This window comes from Esox lucius, chromosome 9 (genome assembly GCF_011004845.1).
Source record: "Esox lucius isolate fEsoLuc1 chromosome 9, fEsoLuc1.pri, whole genome shotgun sequence".
Classification (NCBI taxonomy): Eukaryota; Metazoa; Chordata; class Actinopteri; order Esociformes; family Esocidae; genus Esox; species Esox lucius.
The window spans coordinates 17,657,794-17,680,770 of record NC_047577.1 but is presented as its reverse complement, the minus strand read 5'-3'; the positions used below and the strand labels follow the sequence as shown (position 1 = coordinate 17,680,770).

Below are 22,977 nucleotides of genomic sequence, written 5' to 3'. Positions count from 1 at the left end.
GAATAACATACTCTTAAAGGTGTCCAAAATAACTATATGAAAACCACACCTCCCGTAAGCCAGTTCTCCAGTTTTCTTATAGGTTGAGGCCACTACAGTATATTCTTCAAAAGATTAAAAAATCTCCTCTCCAAGTTCTTGTTTGAGAACTTTAAGCAGAAGTTCTTTGAAGAACATTTCTACCCTTTTCACGTGGCCTTTTTGAACTAACCCAAAAGCTATGTATGTGTGTATATATATATAAATATATATATATTCACCATATTTTTCACCCTAATCTGGTTGTATCCACTTTGTCATTTAGGCCTTGCTTCATCGCAGCAACTCCCACCTGACTCAGGACAGTCAATGTGATGATATGTTCTTCAAGAACCTATCAAATGCCACTCTGGTTCTTGTCACACTGCTCACTAAGACTCAATCGGAATGCCTTTACAACAGAAAGAATGCACTCTGCAAACCTCTAGCTTGATTGAGCACAAAGGTATCCAAACCTCCAGAAGGACTTGTTAGAGTGCAACAAAGCAAAGGCAATCCAAATCCATTACTAAGATTCAAACCCTGATCTCCCAAAAATGCAGCTAATTGCTAGGATACATGGCATAGTGGCATGTCCCCGGCAGTGACTCCGGCAGTGACTCCGGCAGTGACTCCGGCAGTGACTCCGGCAGTGACTCCGGCAGTGACTCCGGCAGTGACTCCGGCAGTGACTCCGGCAGTGACTCCGGGGACATGCCACTCAGGGGACCATCCAAAAAAATAATCCTTGGACCACTACTTCTGAAGGTGTGACTTGTACTGCACCATTAAGTCGGTCTACATATTAAAATATATCAAGATTCCTTGGCTCACGCATTGCATCATCAGTAACGTCAAACCTCATTACTAGCTATGCTATGGAAGGCTCTTCATACAGCATATGGTGATCATGATAACCTTTCGTTGAGGTTTCTTTTCAGAAGCATTTAGCTAGCTTATACTTACATATGATCCCTACAGGAGTTTTTTTTATTTATCATACAATTATTGAGTCGTCTCTTATAACCTGCTACTGCCATCACCTGCTATGCAATGCAAAGTCACTGTATTAGTCAGGCAGTAACGGCAACAATGTGTGTGCGTTTCTTCGATTCGGAGAGATTCTGCCACTAGCCAGTCTTTTGTAGTCAGTCACACATTTAGGCCATCCAAAGATTGGCTGAGAAAACCACTTTCTTCTGGGAGCTAGTATCTTTGTGCTAAAAAAAAAAAACCCCAACAACAATACCCCAAAAAGCATAGAAGAAACCAGTTGTTTTTTGGCACATTTAGCATATAGCACCACTATAGACTACACAATACTGCCAACGAGCAGTCGGTTGGATGAAAAGAAATCCTCTACATAGAAGCATATTCGTACAGACATGATAGCGGCACCGCTGGCGTCTTAGCACTTCAGCCCCAGCTGGAGAAACAAGATTATCCTATCAGCAGTGTACAGAGTCCCAGGCCCAGCTACGCTGCCAGTCACCTTGGACCAATGAGCCAGAGAGAGCGCCTAGTCAAAGCAATGGGGGGGGGGGGGGGGGGGGGGGCAAAGAGAGATGGTGGGAGGGGGTTGGTGATAAAGCACATCTATTTCGGGACTCCTGGGCTCTTCACAGAGGGACAGTTTCCTCTTTCAAAAGTAATCTCTCTCTTTTCACTTCATGTCTCCAAATATTGTGAAAATCTGCAGCTTATCATCAATTGGTAATTCAAAGCAGGAAGACGTCTATCATTCTTTCTTTTACACTGTCTCTTTTGTCTCTCTCACTCCCAGTTCATTCCCTTCCACAGCGGCTGCCGAACTGTCAATGGTGAACCATGCTAAACTCATGCATTAAGTTTTTTGTTTTGTTTCAGATGCTAGGACATGGAAATTAGTTATACTAGAGTGACGAAACGAAACCAACAAAATGTTGTCCTTTTTTAAAGAAAAATGTTTACAACACTATTATTTGGCGGCCTGTTATTTGCCACATGTTATTTAAAGCAAGAGCATCTGCCTAACTTCACACAATCAAAAAAACACACGAGTGCTCAAAAAGACACACATTCACACACATACAAAAACAAACAATAGTGAAATAATACAATTCTATGGTTTCCTTTCATCTTTTGCATACACAACAGCACTGTTGGCCTCAGGTGAAGTGAGACTTTAGGTGTAAGTCCTTTCCTTAATTATTACAAAACAGCACCAGTAGAATTTGGCTGACCCTAGCCTTGGCCCCCCTGGGGCCTTGCCGGTGCCATCCTCACACTCTTAAGGCTGCAGCCAATAGCTGATGGCAGTCCAGTCCCCCCCGCAGCTCCAGGGACCCCGGCAGCCTCATGCCTGTCTTCGGGTCTACACACCAGCACTTTCCCCGCTGGCCGTCACGCGCTGGCTGGCACTGTCGACAAAATTAACAGGACATGTATCACTCATGAGCCAAATGGCGCCTGATGCATGACAGGAAGCACGGATACACACCATTGTTACTGTAGGGATCGGATGTGGATGGATGACCTAAGGCGTTGCACCTTGGTCGCTCCAAACAATTACACCTTAGTGAATAACAGATACCTCAACACTGCAATGAACTACTTTCAAGCGCTGCGCCAGGCCAGAAGTCTGCCTTATGATTCTCTTTTACCTGAAAAACTAAGATTGGTTTCTAAATTGTATCTTGAGAAAATGTTCATTATCTCGTGAAAGCCTAACACTATAAAATCAGGTATTTTGAAACTTTGCGGTAGAACAAGCTTTCCTCTCTGCTTAGCTAACCCAGATTGTGAGTTGCCCTCCAAATTATTTCCCCTCCTGGTAGAGATGTTGTTTATTAACTTGATCTCGCACTCACAATATGAGTGAAATCTAACCTTTAATTGAGGTTAAATTGTTCAAAGTAAAAAAAAAGAGTAATAAATAACACATAATTTTTTTTTTTTCATAAATTATCTGCACCCCTGCATTTAGTTCTTTGTGCACCCTCCCCTTGCCAAAATAACAACTCTGAATCTTTTCATATGTTTGATGAGGTGGGAGAAAACATTGCCAGGGATCTGAGACTATTTTCCAATGCATAATCTTTCCAGATCTTTCAAAGTCCTTGCTGAATCTTTTTTAGCTCACCCAACATGTTTTCAATATGGTTTAGGTCTGGAGACTTGGATAGCCATTGCAAATTCTTAATTCTGTGTTCAGTGAGGGATTTTTTTGTGGATCTGGAGGAATGTTTTGGATCACTTTCCTGCTGAAAGATCCAATGACAACACATTTAGCCACCTAGTAGAGGCAGACAGATTTTGGTCTGAAAACTTGACAGAGACCATTATGCCATGTATCCTAACAAGGTTCTCAGGGCCTTTGGAAGCAAAATAGACCCAGAACACCACATGTCCACTGCTATACTTCACAGTGGGGATTACATTCGTTTCTGGCCTTACCAACCCTTTTTTCACACCTTGATGAGTGTAGAGTTTTCTTCTGGCACAAAAGTGACTTCTAATTGTAGATTTGGAGACTTTTTGACCCCAGGATTCAACCGACTTCCGCAATAATCCAACGTTGATGCTTTTATGTTTTAGATCCTCATCCTCACTGTGCTTGGGTGCAAAATACACTTGGTTCCTCTTCCAGGTTCATGACAACTCTAATTTTAAACTTGTGAATAATTGCCATAAACAGTGGATAATGGTATTTTCAGCTTCTAGCTACATTTTCATAGTCATTGTCTAGTTTACCAAGTTCAAGATCTTTTTGTCTCATTTCCTTTGTATGTTCTCTGACCTAGTTGATATATATAACTAAGGGATTTTTGCACCTGTTTCAGATCATATTAATGCCCTGAGGAAAAAGGAAATAATGGATGACCACTTAAGAGTTCCTAATGACTCAGATGAACATAAAAGTATATAAAATTGGAGTTAAAATATATATCAAGTTATACTGCCTCTAAAAAGTATTCAGACCCCTTCACTTTCACCACATTTTGCTCTTCTAGACTTAATTTATAGTTACATAATTTTTTTTTTGCCAGAGGTGTTGCTAGGATCACAATACTTTCCATGTACATGCTACACATGTAAGTTGTCATATTGCGTGATTGGAATTATAGATGAATAGATCAGGGGCTATTTTATTATTATTATTAGGTCAATTTGAGATCCGGGACCCAGGCCTAACAACGCCACTGTTTTTGCCATCAATCTACACAAAAACATAATGACAAAGCAAAAACAATTTCTTTGAATTTGTAACAATTTATTGAAAATGAAAAATGGAAATCTCTCATTTACATAAGTATTCAGACCCCTTGCCATGATATTCCAAATTGAGCTTGGATGCATTGTGTCCTTTGATCACCCCTGAGATGTCTCTAGAACTTGATTGGAGTCCACCTGTGGCAAATTCAATTGATTAGAAAGGATTTCGAAAAAGGCACACATCTATCTACATAAGGTCTCACATGCATGTCAGTGGAAAAAAACAAGCATTTAAGTCCAAGGAACTGTCCATAGTTCTCTTCATGATAGAATTGTGTTAGGGCATAGACCTTGGGAAGGGAATATTCCTAAAGCATTGAGTGTTCCCAGAAGCACAATGAGCTCCATCATTGTGAAATGGAAGAAGTTTGGAACCACCAAGACTTTTCTTAGAGCTGTTCTTCTGGCCAAACTAAATAACAGGGCAATTAGGGCCTTGGTCAGAGAGGTGCCCAAGAACACTTTGGTCACTCTATGTGAGCTTCAGAATGTCTATGCAAAGATAGGATAGGGACTGGGAGATTGGTCAGGATTGACAGAAGGATGAACAGCGCAAAGTATAGTGAGGCCCTTGATAAAGCCAAGACAATGCATGAGTGGCTTCAGGGCAAGTCTGTGAATGTGCTTTAATGTTCCAGCCAAAGCACAGACTTGAACCGCATTGAACATCTGTGGGGAGACCTGTTGATTGCAGTTTACTGACGCTCCCCATCCAATCTGACAGAGCTAGGAGATGATCTACAAGGGAGAATGGGAGAAACTGCAGAAATCCAGGTATGCAAAGCTGGTAGAGGCATTCCCAAGAAGACTCCCAGCTGGTAGGGGCATACCCAAGAAGACTCCCAGCTGGAAGGGGCATACCCAAGAAGACTCCAAGCTGGAAGGGGCATACCCAAGAAGACTCCAAGATGGTAGGGGCATACCCAAGAAGACTCCAAGCTGGAAGGGGCATACCCAAGAAGACTCCAAGCTGGAAGGGGCATACCCAAGAAGACTCCAAGCTGGAAGGGGCATACCCAAAAAGACTCAAAGCTGTGATCACTGCCAGAGGCGCTTCTACAAATTACTGAATACAGGGTCTGAATTCTTATGTGCATTAGATATGTCAGTTTATTATTTCAATAAATTGGCACACTTTTCTAAAAACATGTTTTCGCTTTGTGATTAAGGGGTTTTGTCTTTAGATTGATGGCAAAAATAAACAAATATGACCAACTATAAATTTAGTCTATAAAGGAACACAAACGTAGAGAAAGTGAACAGGTCTGAATACTCCGTTTTTTTTTAACAGATTTGGTTTATGAGTATTCATAAGTGTGCAAAATATAAGAAGTATTTTCTTTTAACAATTTGACATTTTGGTGAACAATGACACTTTTGGTTCTGATTGGTTTCACCTGTTTTCCTGCACACCTGTTGTTGATTACGTTCTCTATTTCTACCTGTGCTGCTCTTTGGTTTTTCTGAAGTATTGTTGAAAGTTTGTCTGAGACAATTATAAGACTACCTGTGTGTTGATATCTGCATTGTCCTAAGACCATTCTCCCTGCCAAGCCATTTTGTTCTTTTGCCTTAGAGGATTCCAAGTCTTGAAATTTTTTCTGCCCCATGACTACGTTTGGTGTCTTGCCCTTTGTTTTGGAATAAACTACGCTATGCAACTGGATTCCAAACTCCTGTATTGGTGTGGATCATTACAGGTGTAATATTTTTTATATTATCTCCAAACTGTTCTCTTTCAATTCCTATCATCCTATTTGCTTTATTTATTTATTCTATAAAAACAAAAACATAATATTAGCAATATACTATATAGGCTAATTTCCATGAGCGTAATGGGTTAACATAATTTATGGCGTTATATGTAACATTGTTCCCTTAGTTCATTGCTTTTTCTCAAACCCATGGATCTCCACAGTGTGTTGAGTGCATTTAACAGAAACTTCAAGTTATATTACTCACTATCACTGTGTGATCAGTATCTGTTAATTGCCTGGGGTGGTTTTGAAACGGACTGGATTCATTTTCTTATTGAGATTCCTCCCGTGCAATGAAAATATGCTAGATTACCTCTCCTGGCCTTAGTCATGCTCACAAAGGGTGCCATAGAGTTCTACCATAGTTCAATTATAGTTAAACGGTAAACAGATGCCTTTGAATCTGCCCCAGACACCCTGTAAAGAGCAGACATGGGTACTTTAATTGTGTTACACAATCACGCCTCACCCCAGACTCCTGAGGTATGGTGCCCTTGGCAGGGTAAGCCTTTTATCGTCAACTGACTGACTGCTGCGTTTGTTGCTTTGTAGCGTATTCAGCGCAGAACACCAGGCCTTATCTGACCGACTCCATTTTCTCAGATTCTTTTGACTCTAATCTATCAAGTCGCCCGTTTCAGACAAAGAAAACGTTGCTTCAAAAAGCGAGTGACATCCATCGCAGAAAGTGAAGCAATTATTGTAAAATCTTTAAGTTCAACCACTGTGTTGTGTTTTGCGTACACAGTTCAGCTCAATTCGTCTTTGATATATCCCTTTTGCGTGCCTGAAGATGTGGATTCTTGGCAGGAGTGAATTTTCACATAAAACAATGCAGTTCGGAGACGTTCTGTTGAGATCTGGACCTTGATTTTGGAAACAGAACGTCAATATTTCAACGGCTATACACGCATGTTTTGTGTTTTGGCTAATAAAGCCGTGACGAAGTTAGAGGGGGTTGTTTGCCTTGTAAAACGAGCGTGTGCGTATGTGTCGGTCTGATATTAAACAGACTGAAGTATAGATCTGATCTCTCTTGCTAAAGACCTTCTCAACACACTACTTGGCCAAAAAAATACAAATCAGCGTCCAAAATGGCACCAACTTCCCAATGTAATGTATTAGGTATTGCCTAGTAACAAACTAAACGCATTGCTACACAAGATGACAACTGCTCAACAGTCACAAACCTGCTTGACGTGGAAATCTCCGTTCTTGTCACAGTTGGGTATGGGGATGCTAAAAAGGTCCTCGTGAGTGCGCGTGTTGGACCCCAGTCTGTCCAGCGCTCTCTGCAGCTCGGCACGACACGGAGCCTGGGGAAGACCATGTGAGTTAGTGTACAAACACTCTCTGGCCATAGCCTGGGTGTTCCACTCCATGCCTTCCCTGTCATACTATAGACATCTGTTCTTTAGCGTGTGACTCGGAGTACAGGGAGTGGAATGTTTGCTAAACAGACTGGTACCCAGGCTAGCGTGGCCCATGGAGGGGTCCGGGAATGTAGTAGACCCATGTATGCTCATATATGCCCAGGTATCTGGCAAACTGTTTTACACTACCCTTTGTTTTTGATGTCAGTGAGCACCTGTGGAACATTTCATGACATGGCCATTAATGTCGGGGTCTGCAAAAACTAATAGGTTACATACCGTTATTAACCTACTGCCATGGCTTTTGATTTAATCATTAAAAACACCAGTCTAATAACTAAGATTTACTGTATTGTAGTTAGTGGTGAACTGTTTTTGATATATTGTTCAGACCCTAACCAGCTCAAAGACTTTGGATGTGCATATGAAAGCGTTTGATGTGCAGTGTTTGCCTATGCTGAGGTGAAGCGTGGTTGGTAATGTCACCAGGGCAGCCTTGGTGTCCTCCCTGGTGTTCTGGTTTCTCTGATTGGTTTTGGCGGGGTGACGGGCCAGGGTCTTCTGGATGCAGCGCTTGTCCTGAGGACTGCAGCGGATGTTGCTGTTGTTGGGGTGCTCGGGGATGATCTCATCCTCCTTTTCCATTGCTGTGGGACACAAAGCGGTAACTCTGAGTCACAACACCATACTGTAATAGTCACAGACATTTTATTTAAATCTGTATTCATCCAGCAGGTCCCATCATGGCTGATACTTTCTTTACAAGGGAAATCACCTTATGACTCATAACTTGTACTTGTCAAAACGCATGAGTTAAAACAATAGAGCAATTTTGCAGAAACTACTCTGTCAGTGAAACCGCCATTCAGAGGCTTTGTATAATTAGTTGATATCTAGTAGTCCTTTTGTTTCATTTCAGAAATGAAATTAATCAAAAGGTTGTTTACCTTCATAAATTCAGCAATTGATACAGATATTTAAAATAGCATAACTCGGAAGATATCCATCTCCACAGTGAGATGGGCAAAATCTCAATGGATCACAGTTGCAGAAGTTGGTTTAATCTTGGGGTCACCAAGCCTACAAAACTACAATTTGACCAAACCTCTATGCTAAAAAGCTAGTTGGACATCTTGCCAGAAAATAGCCTAGTCATCAATATGTACGTGTCTGTTCTGTGTCTAAAGTTTCTAAGAACCTAGTATACATGGCTTTAGTCTACCAGCAGATTTTAGAGTACCTGTGAATTTCATTCGATCTTCTAACAGGAAAACAATCCAAAGCATTTTTCTAGACCAAAGAATCAATTATTGTGACACACCTTTTTGAGAAAAACATGCATTGACTGAATTAGTTTTTTGAATATTACCACAAATGAAGCTTAGATTTTTCTCATATTTGAGAGTAAGATAAAGCTGATGAACAACAGTCACATTTTTTCATAGCCTTCTTTGCTCATCTTTACCTAGGATGCCATTAATTTTGAAGGGCACTGTTTATCTTTCCATACAAACAGTGGTTTTGCGACTCAGGGGGGTAGAACAGCAATCTACAATCTGGACCTCAGCTTTCTTGGTCCTCCTTTAACCACTGGCACCAAACGTCTGCCAAGGGGAACTACAGCATCTGATGAATTTTAATAGTTACCAGCCCCTCTCTCCTGACTGCCTGCCTTCCCATTGTGGTCCTGGGACACATTCACCTTGCCTCTATAATCCTCCAGTTCTCTGGCCCTGCAGGCAGCCAGCTGCTTCCTCAGGAAACCACACGCCCCTCCACCTTCCCGCAGCAGAAGAGACCCTCAGTGTGCCAGATGTTCGATTGTTTTAGGGTATTTCTGCCATGTCACAAGGTGGGCAGACGTGCAGAGGGCTTTGCAGCTGTTTGTGTTCTCATTTGTCTTTTTCACCTTTAGCCTTTGCAGGCTTGGTTGAAAAAAGTTCTTACCACCAAGCTGTACTCAGCTTTTCGTCAGGTGACTGTTGGCATTTCACGGCTTGGCACTGCTACCAAAGCACCCAGCTCAGCTTTAGCTGTGCCTTGAGCTTTGTCTCTTAGATCACTTGTAAGATCAGAGCGCAAATGGCGTCTCACATCAGCATGGTGTAATATCAGTTGCTTTTGGTGAAAACACCTACTTATTGTAGCTTACATTCTCTTAGATCTGATGCAATGTGGTGGCATTGCTTTCTAACCTTTCCATTTTTAAAAGGGAATTGAAAGGGAATTCCTCCTGTAAATTAGGATTAAATGGCAGTTGACTTTCATCAGGTTTTATTGTCGAGGTTCATCCAAGTTATATTTGTCTTTGAACAATGTAATCCAGCTTACTCATGAGGAACGGTGACCTTTGCCAGGTTGTGTCTCAGGATCTCCCAGGTATTTACCTTAACTATTCTAGTAATATTTTAGTAATGAGATGCAAGCTTTACATTTCTGTACCTACATGAAGTTGAGGTGAGTGTGTCGTTCCGAAGTTCATTGACAGTGCCACAGCTCGCTTTGCACTGTTGTCTGGGGGAGGTGTCTATGTTTGTATTTTTAGTCTATTTCTGTTGGCCTTATCAGCACTTTCCCCACACCCACCAGGGCTTTAGCAGTTTTCTCATCCCCTCGTAAATTGTTCTTTCCTTCTTTTGCAATTTTGCGGTTTTCCGATTCCACACTCTTTAAGAGTGCCATTTAACACAGGCCCAAAGCGATTCCAAAGTGGGTCAGGGTTGCCATGTCCTGTTTGCTGCCACTGCTGTTCTCCAGGGAGGAAGCTGCTGCTTCACTGTACGGTTTCAGGAGGACTGTGTCAACATCTCAGTTTCAAAACGGACAGACTCAGAGACAGAAACAGGCAGCTATGACAAAGTATGGAAAAGACTCCTTTCCATTCCAGTCATAAAATTTTGAAACAAACAGAAACTGAAGCCAGGTTTAAACCTTTCGGCTAGATTCCTTTCTCGAGCTGTGATAAAGATTGCAGAATTATGGATGGTATGTAGTACACACTTGCATCCAAGCCCAGCCACAGGTGCATATAGCCAAGATAAAGAAGGACTCCATCTGTTTTTTCGGAGGGTGTTTTCAGCTTTTATTGACTGACAGAATCCAATAGGGAGTCAGATGAAGAGGAGATGGCTGATGAATGGTGGAGGCAGGTTCTGAACTGTGGTCTCTGGCATGGAGTTGCATTCTGTATGTGCATGGAGTGTTACCACCAGACTGTGGCTCCACACCTAAGGACACTTTGGATGAAGTTTCTGTAACGTCCCCCATGTTTTGTCTGCCTTTAAAAACCAGATGGCATCAAGTCACCAGGGATGTTCTCATAAAAGTTCATGTTTGTTCAGAAACAAAAGACTGGTATGCAACTGATGCATTGAAAAACTATACTTAGTTCTTTGTTACATTTTTTTGTTAAATCTTAATACAGTGCTTCACAAAGTATGATTTATATTTTTTGGGCCATCAATCTACACACAGTACCACATAACGACAAAGCAAAATGAAACACATTTTAGAAATATATGCTAAGCTATTGAAAGTAAAAATCTGAAATATCTTATATACATAAGTATTCAGACCCTTTAGCTTGACACTCCACATATAGATGTCATCCTTTGATTATCTTTGGGAAGGCTGTCACATTTCATTGGCGTTTGCTTGTGGTTAATTCAATTGATTGCATATGATTAAGAAAGGCACACTGAGGACTATATAAGGTCTCACACTGCACAGTGTAATGTCAGACCAAAAGCCATGAAGTCCAAGGAATTCTCCATAGACCTGAGATAAGATAGAATTGGCCTGAGGCATAAATCTGGAAAGGTTATATAAAACGCTAAAACATTGAATGTTACCAAGAGGACAGTGGGCTCAATCAAAGTGTAATGGAAAACATTTGGAGCCACAAAGACTACCTTGAATTGGCACTTTGGCCAGACGAAATAAACGCCAGGGAGTTGATCAAAACTCCAATGACCACTCTAACAGGGCTTCAGAGTTTTTCTGCATAGATGCCTTTGGGAGTTTTGAAAATAAATTAACTTTCGTGGGGATATTATTTTCATGTTATTTTTCTAAGTGTAATTTCACAAAGCAATTCAAAGTAAGCCATAGTAATAGACACATATTAATTATTTAAAACTAACTCTGCCAAAGAGAACCAAAGACCAAGATCTGAATCTGAATGACTTTTTGGATAGTTTTTGTTATATAACTTATCCTGACACATTTTTCCGTTATTTTGAGATTCCCAAATGGTACACATAGTAATTAACAAAAAAATATCTGTTGACAATGCAACTGCTTGCTATGGTTAAGGTTAGGTTAAGGGTTTATGGTTAGTAGATAGTTAGTTAAAATGTTACAAATAGTCAGCAGATTACATCTGTAACACAACAATAAGTGGAGAGAGTGAACAGAACTGAAAACGAAAGTGCTGTATTTTGTCCCCTGTACACGGCCCTGCCTGCCGCTTCAAAATCACACCAACACCCATGAAGTAGAAAGCTGGCAGGTTCTGAAACCTTCCGGGGGCAGCCTACAGGGCTAGTTGTGCCCCCGCACAGCTGCCTTCACATTGGGACCTGAACAGTGAAGGTTAATGAATGCCTTTGCAGAAAGGCAAGAGGGAGAAGCCAAATAAGGAATAGATGGTGAAGAAGATGCGACGGAGAGTGTGGAGAGCTTGCCGAAGTTACGACCGCCTGCACCTATTCCTTCCAAACCACGTCTGGGAAGCTGTCCCAGAGACGACACAGCCACCCCGGAGAGTAGTTTGTCCTCTGTTTTAGATGTTGTCCCCCACCTCCTCCCCTGCTAACTCTGTTTAAACCACCCTAAACACTTGTGCCTTATGTCCATTCCCTGAGTTTTCCCCCCTTAAAATGGCTGTAGTTACAGTGGAATTGTGGTGCTTCACAATGTTTTTCCCATACAAAAACGGACTTCTAATGGTACTTTTTCTTTGACAAAAAAAGGGTAGACCGTCACCTTATGTCCAACACCTTTTCTACATGTTCGATGCTCCAGTCTGCTCAGTCAGTTTGACGGCAGTGCAAAAGATATTCCATAAATCCTTTAGCATTCCTCCGCTGAGGTGTTTGCCAGGCAGTGTTGGTGGTGTGTTCTCACTCCCAGCCTGTGAAGGTTCAGAGGGCGGCATGGATCTCCAATGTTCCCGTTGCAGCTGTCACTGGAAGTCTGGTTGGAGCGTGTGAACTAGTCTCAACCCTGTCCTGGGGGGGGCTGTCTGCCTCCAAAAGCTGGACTTTGTTACACTATGGCGTTATAGCATGTCAGCTAGCTAGATATTTATCGTCAGTCGTCATAGCAGTTGTGGAAACCTGTGCAGAGAGAAAGTAGGCTATTGATACTGCTAAATGTAAATAGGATAGTTTTTTACCTGATTTTGTCTTCCACTGCGTATCCTATGACATTAGAATAAAAAAAGGCCTGTACCCAAAACTGCCCAACCCTTTCTTTCTTCAACGTACTTTCTTCAAACGTTCTCTGCTAAAACCATGTCGCAGCCACAAATAGAGGTAGATGCCACACAAAAGTGGACCAAAATGAATTTTTCATGAAATAAGACCTGGTTTGGGGGAATGTTTGCTCATATGCAGTAAGAATATCCCCAATTTCAGGGTAATGAAATCTGAAATGGTGGAGTTGTTTTACAGGATCTTTAGAGCAGCCACCCTATGCTTCTTGGAATGTGTTGATTCCCAAACAGTCTCTGCTCTGCTTGTAGAGAACAGGCTACTCTGGCAAGTTTAATAAAGTCACATCAAAGCTGAATCTGTTTCTGCCAGATTACATAATGATCACAGCCTGACAGGACCAACGATAATACCACAGTAACATTGCATTATATCCGGATGGCTGGTATCCTGGTAGTTCACTCTAATGGCTCCCATGTCTTTGCTCTAAATTACAATTTGTTCTTGTTCAACTTACCTGGTGAAACAAAGGAAACAAAAGATATATATATATATATATATATAATCGCATAAATGATCACTATTAAATATTTATCCATACAGCATGATTACTTATAGTAACTATTTGATCTCAATCAGTTTCAGTTCACAGGGATATTAATCTTTTGCTCTGGCCAGGCTAACAATCTCAGAAAATGTCACTAGCAGTCCATGGAAAAAAACACAACAACGCTATACTCAGAGCAAGTGAAAAATGTTTGTAGTGCACATTTTGATTGTAGTATATTTTTACTCTCTTTTGGGCAATAGTAATCCAATGTATATATATATATATATATATATATATATATATATATATATATATATATATATATATATATATATGTGTTCAGTGCCCGAATTGTGCATACATAAGTATTAATCAAATGTAAATGAATGTGAATGATTAACTTTTCAAACACTGTACTTGGGGCTAAGGAGGATGGGAACAATTGCTCTTTAACATGTTCACAAATGAACTCACTCAGTTTATGAGATTTCAATTTCACTGTTGTCTCAGGATTAGGCGCCTTTTACGACCAGCCAGCGAGTGAGTGCTTATCGCCTCTCAGTGTCTCTACTCAGCGTTGGTTGGTTCTGTTTGTGTATCTCTGTCTCCACAGCTCCCGCACCAGGCGGGAGACCCAGATCTACGGTTCCATGGAAGGAGCAATTAGCCAATCACATTTACTGGGTTCCACTGCAGACAGACCAGCTGTACAAATGGAAGACATACCCAAAGTAAGCAAACAATGTGGAGCAAAACACCATGGAGATATGTAATCCTCAATTGGCCGACTTCATATTTAACCAGTTTCACAAGCCCAGTGAGTACCGACAAGTGTGATTTTGTAAAGAAAGCTGGAGTAGTTAAGGGTTAACTAGAACAGATGAATAGGGACATTGACAGGCCTGACCCATAAGAAAGATACTGTGAACGTATGAGTATTATATGCTTTTCATCAGCATGAATGACATTCGCAACATTAATGGCTTTAGGAGTAGTGTTTTTTTACATTGACATCTATTAACTGTGTGTAAATATTATTTGCTTCTAAAAATAAGGGCTGAGAGAGCCTTTCTAAGAATCTGGTAGTAGGAAACTGCATTAGATCTGCAAGACATGATATGATGCAGAAATTGTACAACAGTACTTGACAGTTGCTATGGAAATTGTGTTAACGAATTCTGATGCTTTGGACTACAGAGAGAGACGCAGGACATTTTATCTATATGTTTTTCACAAGGGGGAGTGACAAGCTGATTCCATTCAGATCTACATGTGTGTGTGGAGGTATAGATTACTTCCTTGGTAAAAGTTTCTTTGCAAAACATATCAAACCATGTTGCATGACTACTGACGTGCAATTTGGATCCATGCAATCTGAGGGGACTGCGGCCGATAGCAGTAATTAATCTGTACACATGTTGTCAATTCACTTTAATGGATCGGTCATGCACATTTCCCTACGGTGTCCTTTTCTTTCTTCTATTTTTACCAGGCATGTTCACTGTTGCTAGGTCTCGGGCACAGAAGGATGTGCCTGAAAGAGATGTACCCCTCAGTTTAATAATGGATAAACCCAGGCAAATGTGCCACAATGGAAGTTGTATACTTGTGGGCTTGGGTTTTCTCTTCTACCCCATATTCCTTTCTCTCAGTTCTCTCTCTCTCTCTCCCCCGTCGTCCTGTCTCTCCGGCGCGGGGGGTTTGAGAGGCTCTGCACAGACGCGTTGATGTAAGATTTATTGAGTAGGGCTACTTGCCTTTGTTATGACAAAACCCAGGTGTGGGTGTGTGTTTGGGGAGGGGGGGGGGGGGGGCGTCAACCATAGCTCCACACTGGGATTCCAGAACACTGAATATAAAACTTCCCAATGTTTTAACACCATTTACAGTATCCCCAATCACTGACACCCCCCCCTCCCACCAGCTATCTCAGTGAGAAAGTTCACCAACTGCTTAACTGGCCCACTTTAGCCCACTTCAGTACCGCTTGCCTCGAACGGACAACACAGCAGCGTGGCTGCTGAAGCCGATCTGTAAACTGTGTTTAGGGAAAAACATTCTGCGAGATTAAGCAACGGATGAGGATGATACGAAGCCGAAGCCAAGACAGCCCTCCTTTTATCGTGCACTAAACAGCTTTCCCCCCTCCCTCTGATTCCAGTTAGTCACGCTATGTGCTGGCCTAACCTAAGCAGAAGGCTCTCATTTCAGTTTTGGCAGCAAGCGTGCCGATGAACTCATCCCTGCGGAGCTGGACGGTGGGCGATGCGCTCCGAGGCCGGGGGGAGGACGAGGATCAGTGCGGGGAGGCAACCCTCCCAGGACCAGTGGGGAAAACTATGCAGCAGAGCTGGAGACTGTCTCAGGCAGTGCATCCGAAATGGCAACTTATTACCCCAAATGTTATCCCAAACGTTATCCCAAATGTAATCCCAAACGTTATCCCAAACGTTATGCCAAACGTTATCCCAAATGTAATCCCAAACGTTATCCCAAACGTTATCCCAAACGTTATCCCAAATGTAATCCCAAACGTTATCCCAAATGTAATCCCAAACGTTATCCCAAATGTAATCCCAAACGTTATCCCAAACGTAATGTACTGCACTCCATTTGATCTAACCTCTTAGGTCGTTTTCTCTAGCCCAATAGACCAAATTCTGTCAACAAAAACCATGTGGTCAGAAATATCTTTCACTCATTGGTCAGATATTTGGTGCCAAAAAAAACGCAATCCTGTTAATAGTAACAAATCTCATGTCTATGTGCTAAGGCCTGATGCATGAGGGCTATAGGCCATCTATTATATTTTATCAAGGTCGTCATACCACACCAATCAGTTTTTTTAATCTCCAAAGTTGACACTTTTGTCTGTTTCTATGGACTTTCTCCAACATTTCAGAGATGGGCTCTCATTTCACTGCTGCTCCATGTCTGCCCTTTTCCACGAGTTATGCTAACTAGCCAGTAATCCATAACTTTTCAGACTATAGCTAGCTGGTACAATGTTGACAATTCCCCCACTAATTCCATAATAAAATTGGAAGCAACCTGAAATCGACTGGTCATGACTACCTCAGGTGCAGACAAAAGACAGGTGCCTGATGGCCAAAATGGCAATCACCAGGACGAATGGACTACACACACATATCTGGGCGTAGCTACGGAAAGTTGGAATGACATCCGGGGCTGCTGAGGCTGCGTCAGGATGGTCTCCAGCACCCCTACTTCCTGCAGCTACGCTAGGTGTGATTAGTGCATTCTCACCTCCCCAAACAAACTGGACTAAGTGGGTGGGTGGGGGGGCTCTAGGGTTCGATTCAATAAGCCTGTGAAAGTGATCTTAGGATACAACCTTTCAGATTCAGCCTGGAAGTTTGTGGATTTGCATTTGCCACTGGAACTGTGAGATAATTCACTAACATTACCAGCAACCTTTGGAGCCCCCCTGTCGCAGCACTGCAGGTGGAAGCAGCAGTGTCTGAACAATTTGTGTTGTTGATATGTAGAACTATATAGAGCACTGTATCGCAAGCACTGTATTCTTACAGTCGGCACCCAACTTTCTCAGCGTAACGGAAATGACCACCATGATCAACTGCCCACAAGCTTCCTCCGCTTTGGCAGGGAAAGTAGAACAGTTTCATGTGCAGCAGAAGAATCCCCCTCCCCCGCCACCACCACCAAAAAGAAGTCTGCTGCCGTTCGAAGAACGAGATGAAACAGGAAAAGCAGATAAGAATTCCTGTATTAGACATCCTCGTGTTTGAATTGGAACCAGACCTCTGTTACTGCAGCGTAAGAGCGGGACTACAAAGAGAAAGGGGGGAAAAGAGGGAGTTTGTAACATGACGTCTGCAGAGAAACTGAGTAGAATGATCTCTGGTGAAAGTCAATCAGTCAGACGTCAGACCTGTCCTGCCGTGCCAGGAGAAGAGGAGGAAGAGGAAGAGGAGGAATGTGGGGCACAGATCCATGAAGGAGAGGGAGAGCAAATTACGGATCGCAGGGCACTCTAATAGCCTTGGACTGGCTGCACTCCATTACAGAGTCATTTCATATGGGCAGACAGACAGCTTTTATTACATCCTCTTGTTACACACACACACACACAGTGCAACCTCTCCCTACAATACAAACACACACATACAAACACTCTTATTTATATATATATATATATATATATATATACACAGGTATATTATTATATTAAAATGCAGAGATCAATAACAGGATACACACACAGACATCCATTCGCACAATGTGCTGTGGTACACACACAGACACACACACACAGTCATACAGCTACACTCAAACGCACGCTCTGAGAAGGTACACATTTAATGCAGACTCCCACATTCACATTAAACTTAAACACACACACATGCACGCATGGACACACACAAACTCACGCACAAAGTACATATGCGTCCTGACACATCTACACACCCCCGTCAACACAACCCCTACAGTGAGTCTCCCTGACTGGGACCTGCTCTGCCTCGAGATAGCAGGGGGACTGTGTGTGCTGTCACATCAGGCCATGCATGAGGAACTGCTTGTGTATGTGTGCGTGTGTGTGTGTGCGTGCGTGTGTGTGTGTGTGCTCTCGGGCCGCGGCTTAGCAGAGATTAGAATCAACAAGCGGCACATTGTCACACTCTCCCCTGCCTCAGGTGAGAGCAGGGGGGGAGAAGAGAACCCTCTGGCCCTGCCCCGGCACTCTGGTCTGGCACTCAAATGATGGGACTGGCTGTGGTCCAGCACGAAACAGACCGAGGCAGCGAGTTGGAGAGAGAGCACGAGAGGCTGAGTGAGTGTTGCGAAGAGATACTAACTAGTCCGGTGACTCTGCCAGTACTTGATCTACTGTTGCATCCTATCATAAACAGCGGAATACAGACTCAAACAGATTTAGGCTACCGTTTGGTGGCGATGTGGTCGTGCCCCCACGTCCCAAAATCAGTTCAGACGCTCCAGGGCGCGACTAAGAGGGCAGAGTGCAGCACAATAACACCCAAGAGGAGGGGGACAGCGGGATGCGTCAGCCATTTCAAACAGAGGCCGACGGCCAGGGACGCACATACAGGAAAATCGGCGGGACCGACTTCGAACCGGATCCTTCGCCGCTGCCTCACCTGAGTTGTCCTCCGCCTCCCTTTCGTCGGTGCACAACCCCTGGCCGTGCATGAGCGAGTGCAGGGGCCTCTCCACGTTCCGCGGTGGGTAGCAGCGGAGCCCCGTACCGCAGCGGGGCGAGTAGACGCCACAGTGCGCCCCCTTGGCTAGGGCGCACGCGGGGCAGCAGCCGCAGCCCGGCTCCCTCACCGTCTCCTCGCAGCCGCCATCGGGCGGCCGGCAGCTGGCCAGTCGCTCCTCTGAGCACACGGGGCAGCGGATGGCCTCGTCGGTCAGGCACAGCGTCGCCAGGGAAAGGGCGCCCATCGCCCAGAGTCCCCAGCAGGGCGGCGCCGCAGCCGCGCCGCCACATCGCGCCATGGCCTCAAACGCTTTCAAACCTTTTCGGCCCTTGGGGGTGGGGGGGGGGGGTAAAATGTTCCACACACTTTTGTTTTAGCAATCGGTTCACTAGTGTCCCCTTCTATTTCTCTGTTCGCTCACTTGCAGCTATTAGGACCCTGCTCTGGTGCGTGAGTTCGAGGTGGGGGGGCGGGGCAACAGTGGAGAGGGGGGCAACAGTCTTTTAAGTTGCCCGCCGGTTAGAGTTTCGGGTGGCAGGAGAGGGAACAGAACACCCTGTTTTACGAGGTTGGGCGAGAAGGATTCCCGGGCCGCTCGAATAAGTTCAAATATGTCGTCCCCTCTCTCCCGTTGAGAGGAGCGTCTCTGAGGCGCGCAAAGTTGCTCTTCATACGTCGGGAAGCGGTATGGACGTCCGCCGCTCGATCCAGGTGAGTCTGTCTCCCTTGGAGTAGAGTTCACCGGAGCCCATGAGGTCTGACGTAGACCGTGGTCCGCGGCGCGCCGGAGTCCGGGTGTGAGGAAAGGGCATCCAAACACAACTCTTTCCAAGTCCAGCAGCAGCTTTCCTCCACCGGTGTGCAGTGCAAAAGGGCTGCTCTTGAGAATGGCTCTACACGAGTGGCTCTCGTTGGACTTTATACTGCACCATGGACACGCCTCCTCCTTCAACGGAGAAGCTGAAAAGCACAGGGAAGAAATGCCAGGCTAAAGCTCTCTCTCTCACTCTCTCTCTCTCTCACTCTCTCTCTCTCACTCGCAGACATACGCGCGCACGCGCACACGAGTAATCTCACCCTCACTCATTCTCTCTCGATCTTGAATGCACAAAGAATCGCAACGAAGAAAAGACAGGGCTGAACACACAGAGAGACGGACAGAGTTTCACTATCCACACACGCTCTCACTGCTTCTCAGAGAGATGGGACCCCAGGCTAAACCAGCTCGCTCCCTCTCAGTCTGTTGAACGCACTCACACAGTCACGAAGAAGACATCTTTTATTAAACAGAATAAAGGTGACAAAAATGTTTCTCGTCCCAGCACCTTCACCGCAAAACACCATGGCCGTACACACTCGGGAAGGGCTAACAGCATTTGCAACAGCTTGCCTTTAACGAAACGAACCCCTGCCCGGCCATCGGTCTCCAAGCCCCCTGCTCATTCCGTCTCTCTCAGAAGACACCCACACGGAAAAAAGTCAATCATCGTCCTGCGAGCTCGTTCTCCCAATAAAAGGGCATTCATGTAGACATTCAGGAGACAAAGAAACACCACTCCCACACCATTTCTTGACACTTTCAGTGACAAAGACACACACCTGCGTGTGTGTGTGTGTGTGTGCGTGTACCAGTCCATTAGGCACCTGCGTCCTTCTTTCTCTCCCTCTGCATCTGCCCTTGCCTTTCTCCCTCCCAATTCCCTCCCTCCCTTTCTCCCTCTCCCACCAGCGTAGCAGTGGGCAGCTATAAAAGGCAAATTGACAGAGCCCCCCCACGCGATAGCCCAGCCCCCCCCCCACGGGTCTTAAAAAAGCAGCCCCTCTCCTGCAGTGGGCTTTGCCAGCAAACTTTTAACTACACTGCTTGCTGACAGTGTTTCGATTGAGGCTGCGTGTGTGTTTGTGGAAAAGGGAATTTAAATTAGTGGGCCGCCTGTGTTTGTTAGTGTGTCTGTGTCTTTCCCGAACTTGTGTGTATACAGTATGTGCGTGCCAGGTCTCTTTCTAATTCACAGCCACTTTGTTCCGAGGCTTGCAGAGAGCTGGGGCGTCTACGCTTCTCTTTGATGTTCCCCTGCTTGTGTTCTACCATGGTAACCCAGCGTGTCTTGTGATGCCTTTGTGTTCTTTCTTTGCTTCTTCTTTTTTTGCTTCAGATTGGTGGCTCAGAGCCATAGACTAGACTATAGACTGGACCAAAGACTGTGCAATTAACTGGACCATAGATTTTACTATTGGCTGACGACGGACTGTACTATGGACTGGACAATATACTATATTATGGACTGGACCTTAGACTGTACTACAGACTGTACGATAGGCTGGACCATAGACTGTACGATAGGCTGGACAATAGACTGTACTATAGACTATAATATAGGCTGGACCATAGACTGTAATGTAGGCTGGACCATATACTGTAGCCCTATATGTCACTTGTCTTTAGCCAGAAGATGCCTGTCTTTCCTCTCTTAATGAACGAGCAGAAGCAACCAGAGTATTCAACAAATGTCTTAGCATCCCGCAAGATATCAATGTGTATTCAGGCATATCCATGCCGCTTAATGTGAGTTTATTTGCAGGTTTATTTTTAACCTTCTCTAACTGATACAGCAGAACCTAATCACTGTTCCACACACACTGCATTGACGACGCTTGTTTATATTACGCTAATATATTATTTTCCGCGGGCGAATCGAAGAAAATTTGAGACGCTAGATTATTTAGTGTAAACTTGCAGATATTGATAGCTGCCTCCCGGAAATGTGCAAGTGTGAAGACGATTCTGTCGGAACTGTATCAAGTTTCTTTGCCGGGCACACAAATACCACTTGATTTTCCCCGCAATTGACGGCCAAAATCCTGCGTACGGGTGTAAATTCATTCCGATGTAGATTCAATCGCTATGGAAATGATTATGCAAACTAATATAAATTAATCTAACGTTTTATTCTCTCTCTCGTAACAAGTCCTTAGACATCAGTATTGCCTTTTGGCAATGCCTTTGAAAAATCTGTTCAAACCCCTACCTATAGAAGGGTTGTTAGAATAACAAACTACAATTGAAACAGATATAAATACAATAAATCCAGCTGGTGGATTGTGAATAAGCCTACACTGTATTAGCGATAGAGAAATCAATGGGTGTCCTAGACTTTTTTGTATCCCAGTTCTCCTGGAAATAATAAGACAAACTGCTGTGGGCTCAAGCTGCGGGATCGGTGCTACACCATTTATGAGGTGTGTGTGTGAGAGAGAGATGGAGGGAGAGAGAAGGAGCAAATGTTTGATCCCACTGTGGTTAGAGATAAAGCTGGGTAGGTGATTTGTCGGTAATGAGTTGTGTGTGAGGGAAATAGAATCGGGCGCGGCCTGGGTGAGTTTGGTTCGTTGAAAATTTGTCCGGGAAAAGTGGTGAGTCAGAAATCTGGGGTATGTTTGCTTTAGCCCTCACAGCAATTTTCCTGGTAAGATTGTGATTGCCAGTGTCAGCCTGCCAAATTGGAAGCTAGGTCCCCCAAACTGCTATGGGTCCTCCAACTACATACTGTAGCCCCCAAACCTCCGATGTTTTATTTATCATTTAAGGTGTTGGGGTCTCAACCAAGGCCGTAATCACAATATTTATTGGAAGGACATATCCCCCTTAATATTCAGAGTTGCTCAAAAGCCCCCCCCCCCCATTTATTGATATATAAATTATTAATAAGATAAAAACGCGCTATGCTACGACAGGCAACCATGCACTGCCGGTCAAAAATCATTATTAGCAAATTTAAACATAATCATAACTAAACGTAACAAATTGCCGTTATTATTACTATCGGTTCTAGTTTTGTGGTTTACTGCAGTTCGGCGTGTGGTTTGTCCAAGTGCTGTTGCCGTACCCCAGCCATCTGTCGATTGCTGTTGGTAGGTACAACCTACGAAGAATACTCTTATTACTTTCAAATGTATTAAAACGTTTAAAACTAAAATGTAGTATGAGTGTTACGTATATCTTCCTGTCGATTGTGAACACGTTGAATGCGCTGGAACTGTAATTGTTTGCTAAAGTAATTGCATGGAGTGTTACAAAAGTTTTGGGTGAAAACGGGCCGATTTGCGAGTGCAAATAAATCAACCAACACAATGGTGCTCGTGTGCGTATTCAACTAACGTTAATGTCTTACGTTAATGATTTTGTTAGAAATGTCAGAAAGCCCACAGAAAGTCTGAGTAAAGTGTCAATAATTTATGTTGCGATACATGTGTTATTTATGCAGACAGTAGTCCTTTTCATTGATTACATTTTCGTTTAGTTTACTCTATAGCTGTTTTTTCTTATGATAAATCGAATAATTAATGTTTGTTTGATTTAAGTGCAAGCAGTTTTATTAGTCAACTTTC

The 22,977-nt window shown here is 43.6% G+C and overlaps 1 protein-coding gene across 2 annotated transcripts; it reads right to left on the bottom strand.

Moving 5' to 3' along the window:
• Positions 1 to 1,570: 1,570 nt before the first annotated feature.
• On the bottom strand, positions 1,571 to 19,536 carry LOC105021464 (insulin-like growth factor-binding protein 4). 2 transcript variants are annotated; one of them, XM_010889164.5, is made up of 4 exons: positions 18,526 to 19,534; positions 7,889 to 8,049; positions 7,220 to 7,345; positions 1,571 to 2,417 (listed from the first exon to the last, which is right to left on the bottom strand). In XM_010889164.5, the coding sequence occupies exons 1-4, from the start codon at positions 18,884 to 18,886 to the stop codon at positions 2,280 to 2,282; spliced, it is 786 nt and encodes a 261-aa protein (XP_010887466.1). In that variant the 5' UTR covers positions 18,887 to 19,534; the 3' UTR covers positions 1,571 to 2,279. The 2 variants fall into 2 exon arrangements, with proteins under 2 accessions (XP_010887466.1, XP_010887467.1); XM_010889165.4 differs by lacking the exon at positions 1,571 to 2,417 and adding an exon at positions 4,299 to 4,407 and having other exon boundaries at positions 18,526 to 19,536.
• Between the last annotated feature and the right edge of the window lie 3,441 nt (positions 19,537 to 22,977).

Coding starts and splice junctions, on each gene's coding strand:
- LOC105021464 (XM_010889164.5), bottom strand. CDS start 18,886: ATGGCGCGATGTGGCGGCGCGGCTGCGGCGCCGCCCTGCTGGGGACTC. Junction 7,346..7,888: donor AGGACACCAAGGCTGCCCTG/GTGACATTACCA, acceptor GGTCTTCCCCAG/GCTCCGTGTCGTGCCGAGCT. Junction 2,418..7,219: donor GAGATTTCCACGTCAAGCAG/GTTTGTGACTGT, acceptor TTTTGTCGACAG/TGCCAGCCAGCGCGTGACGG.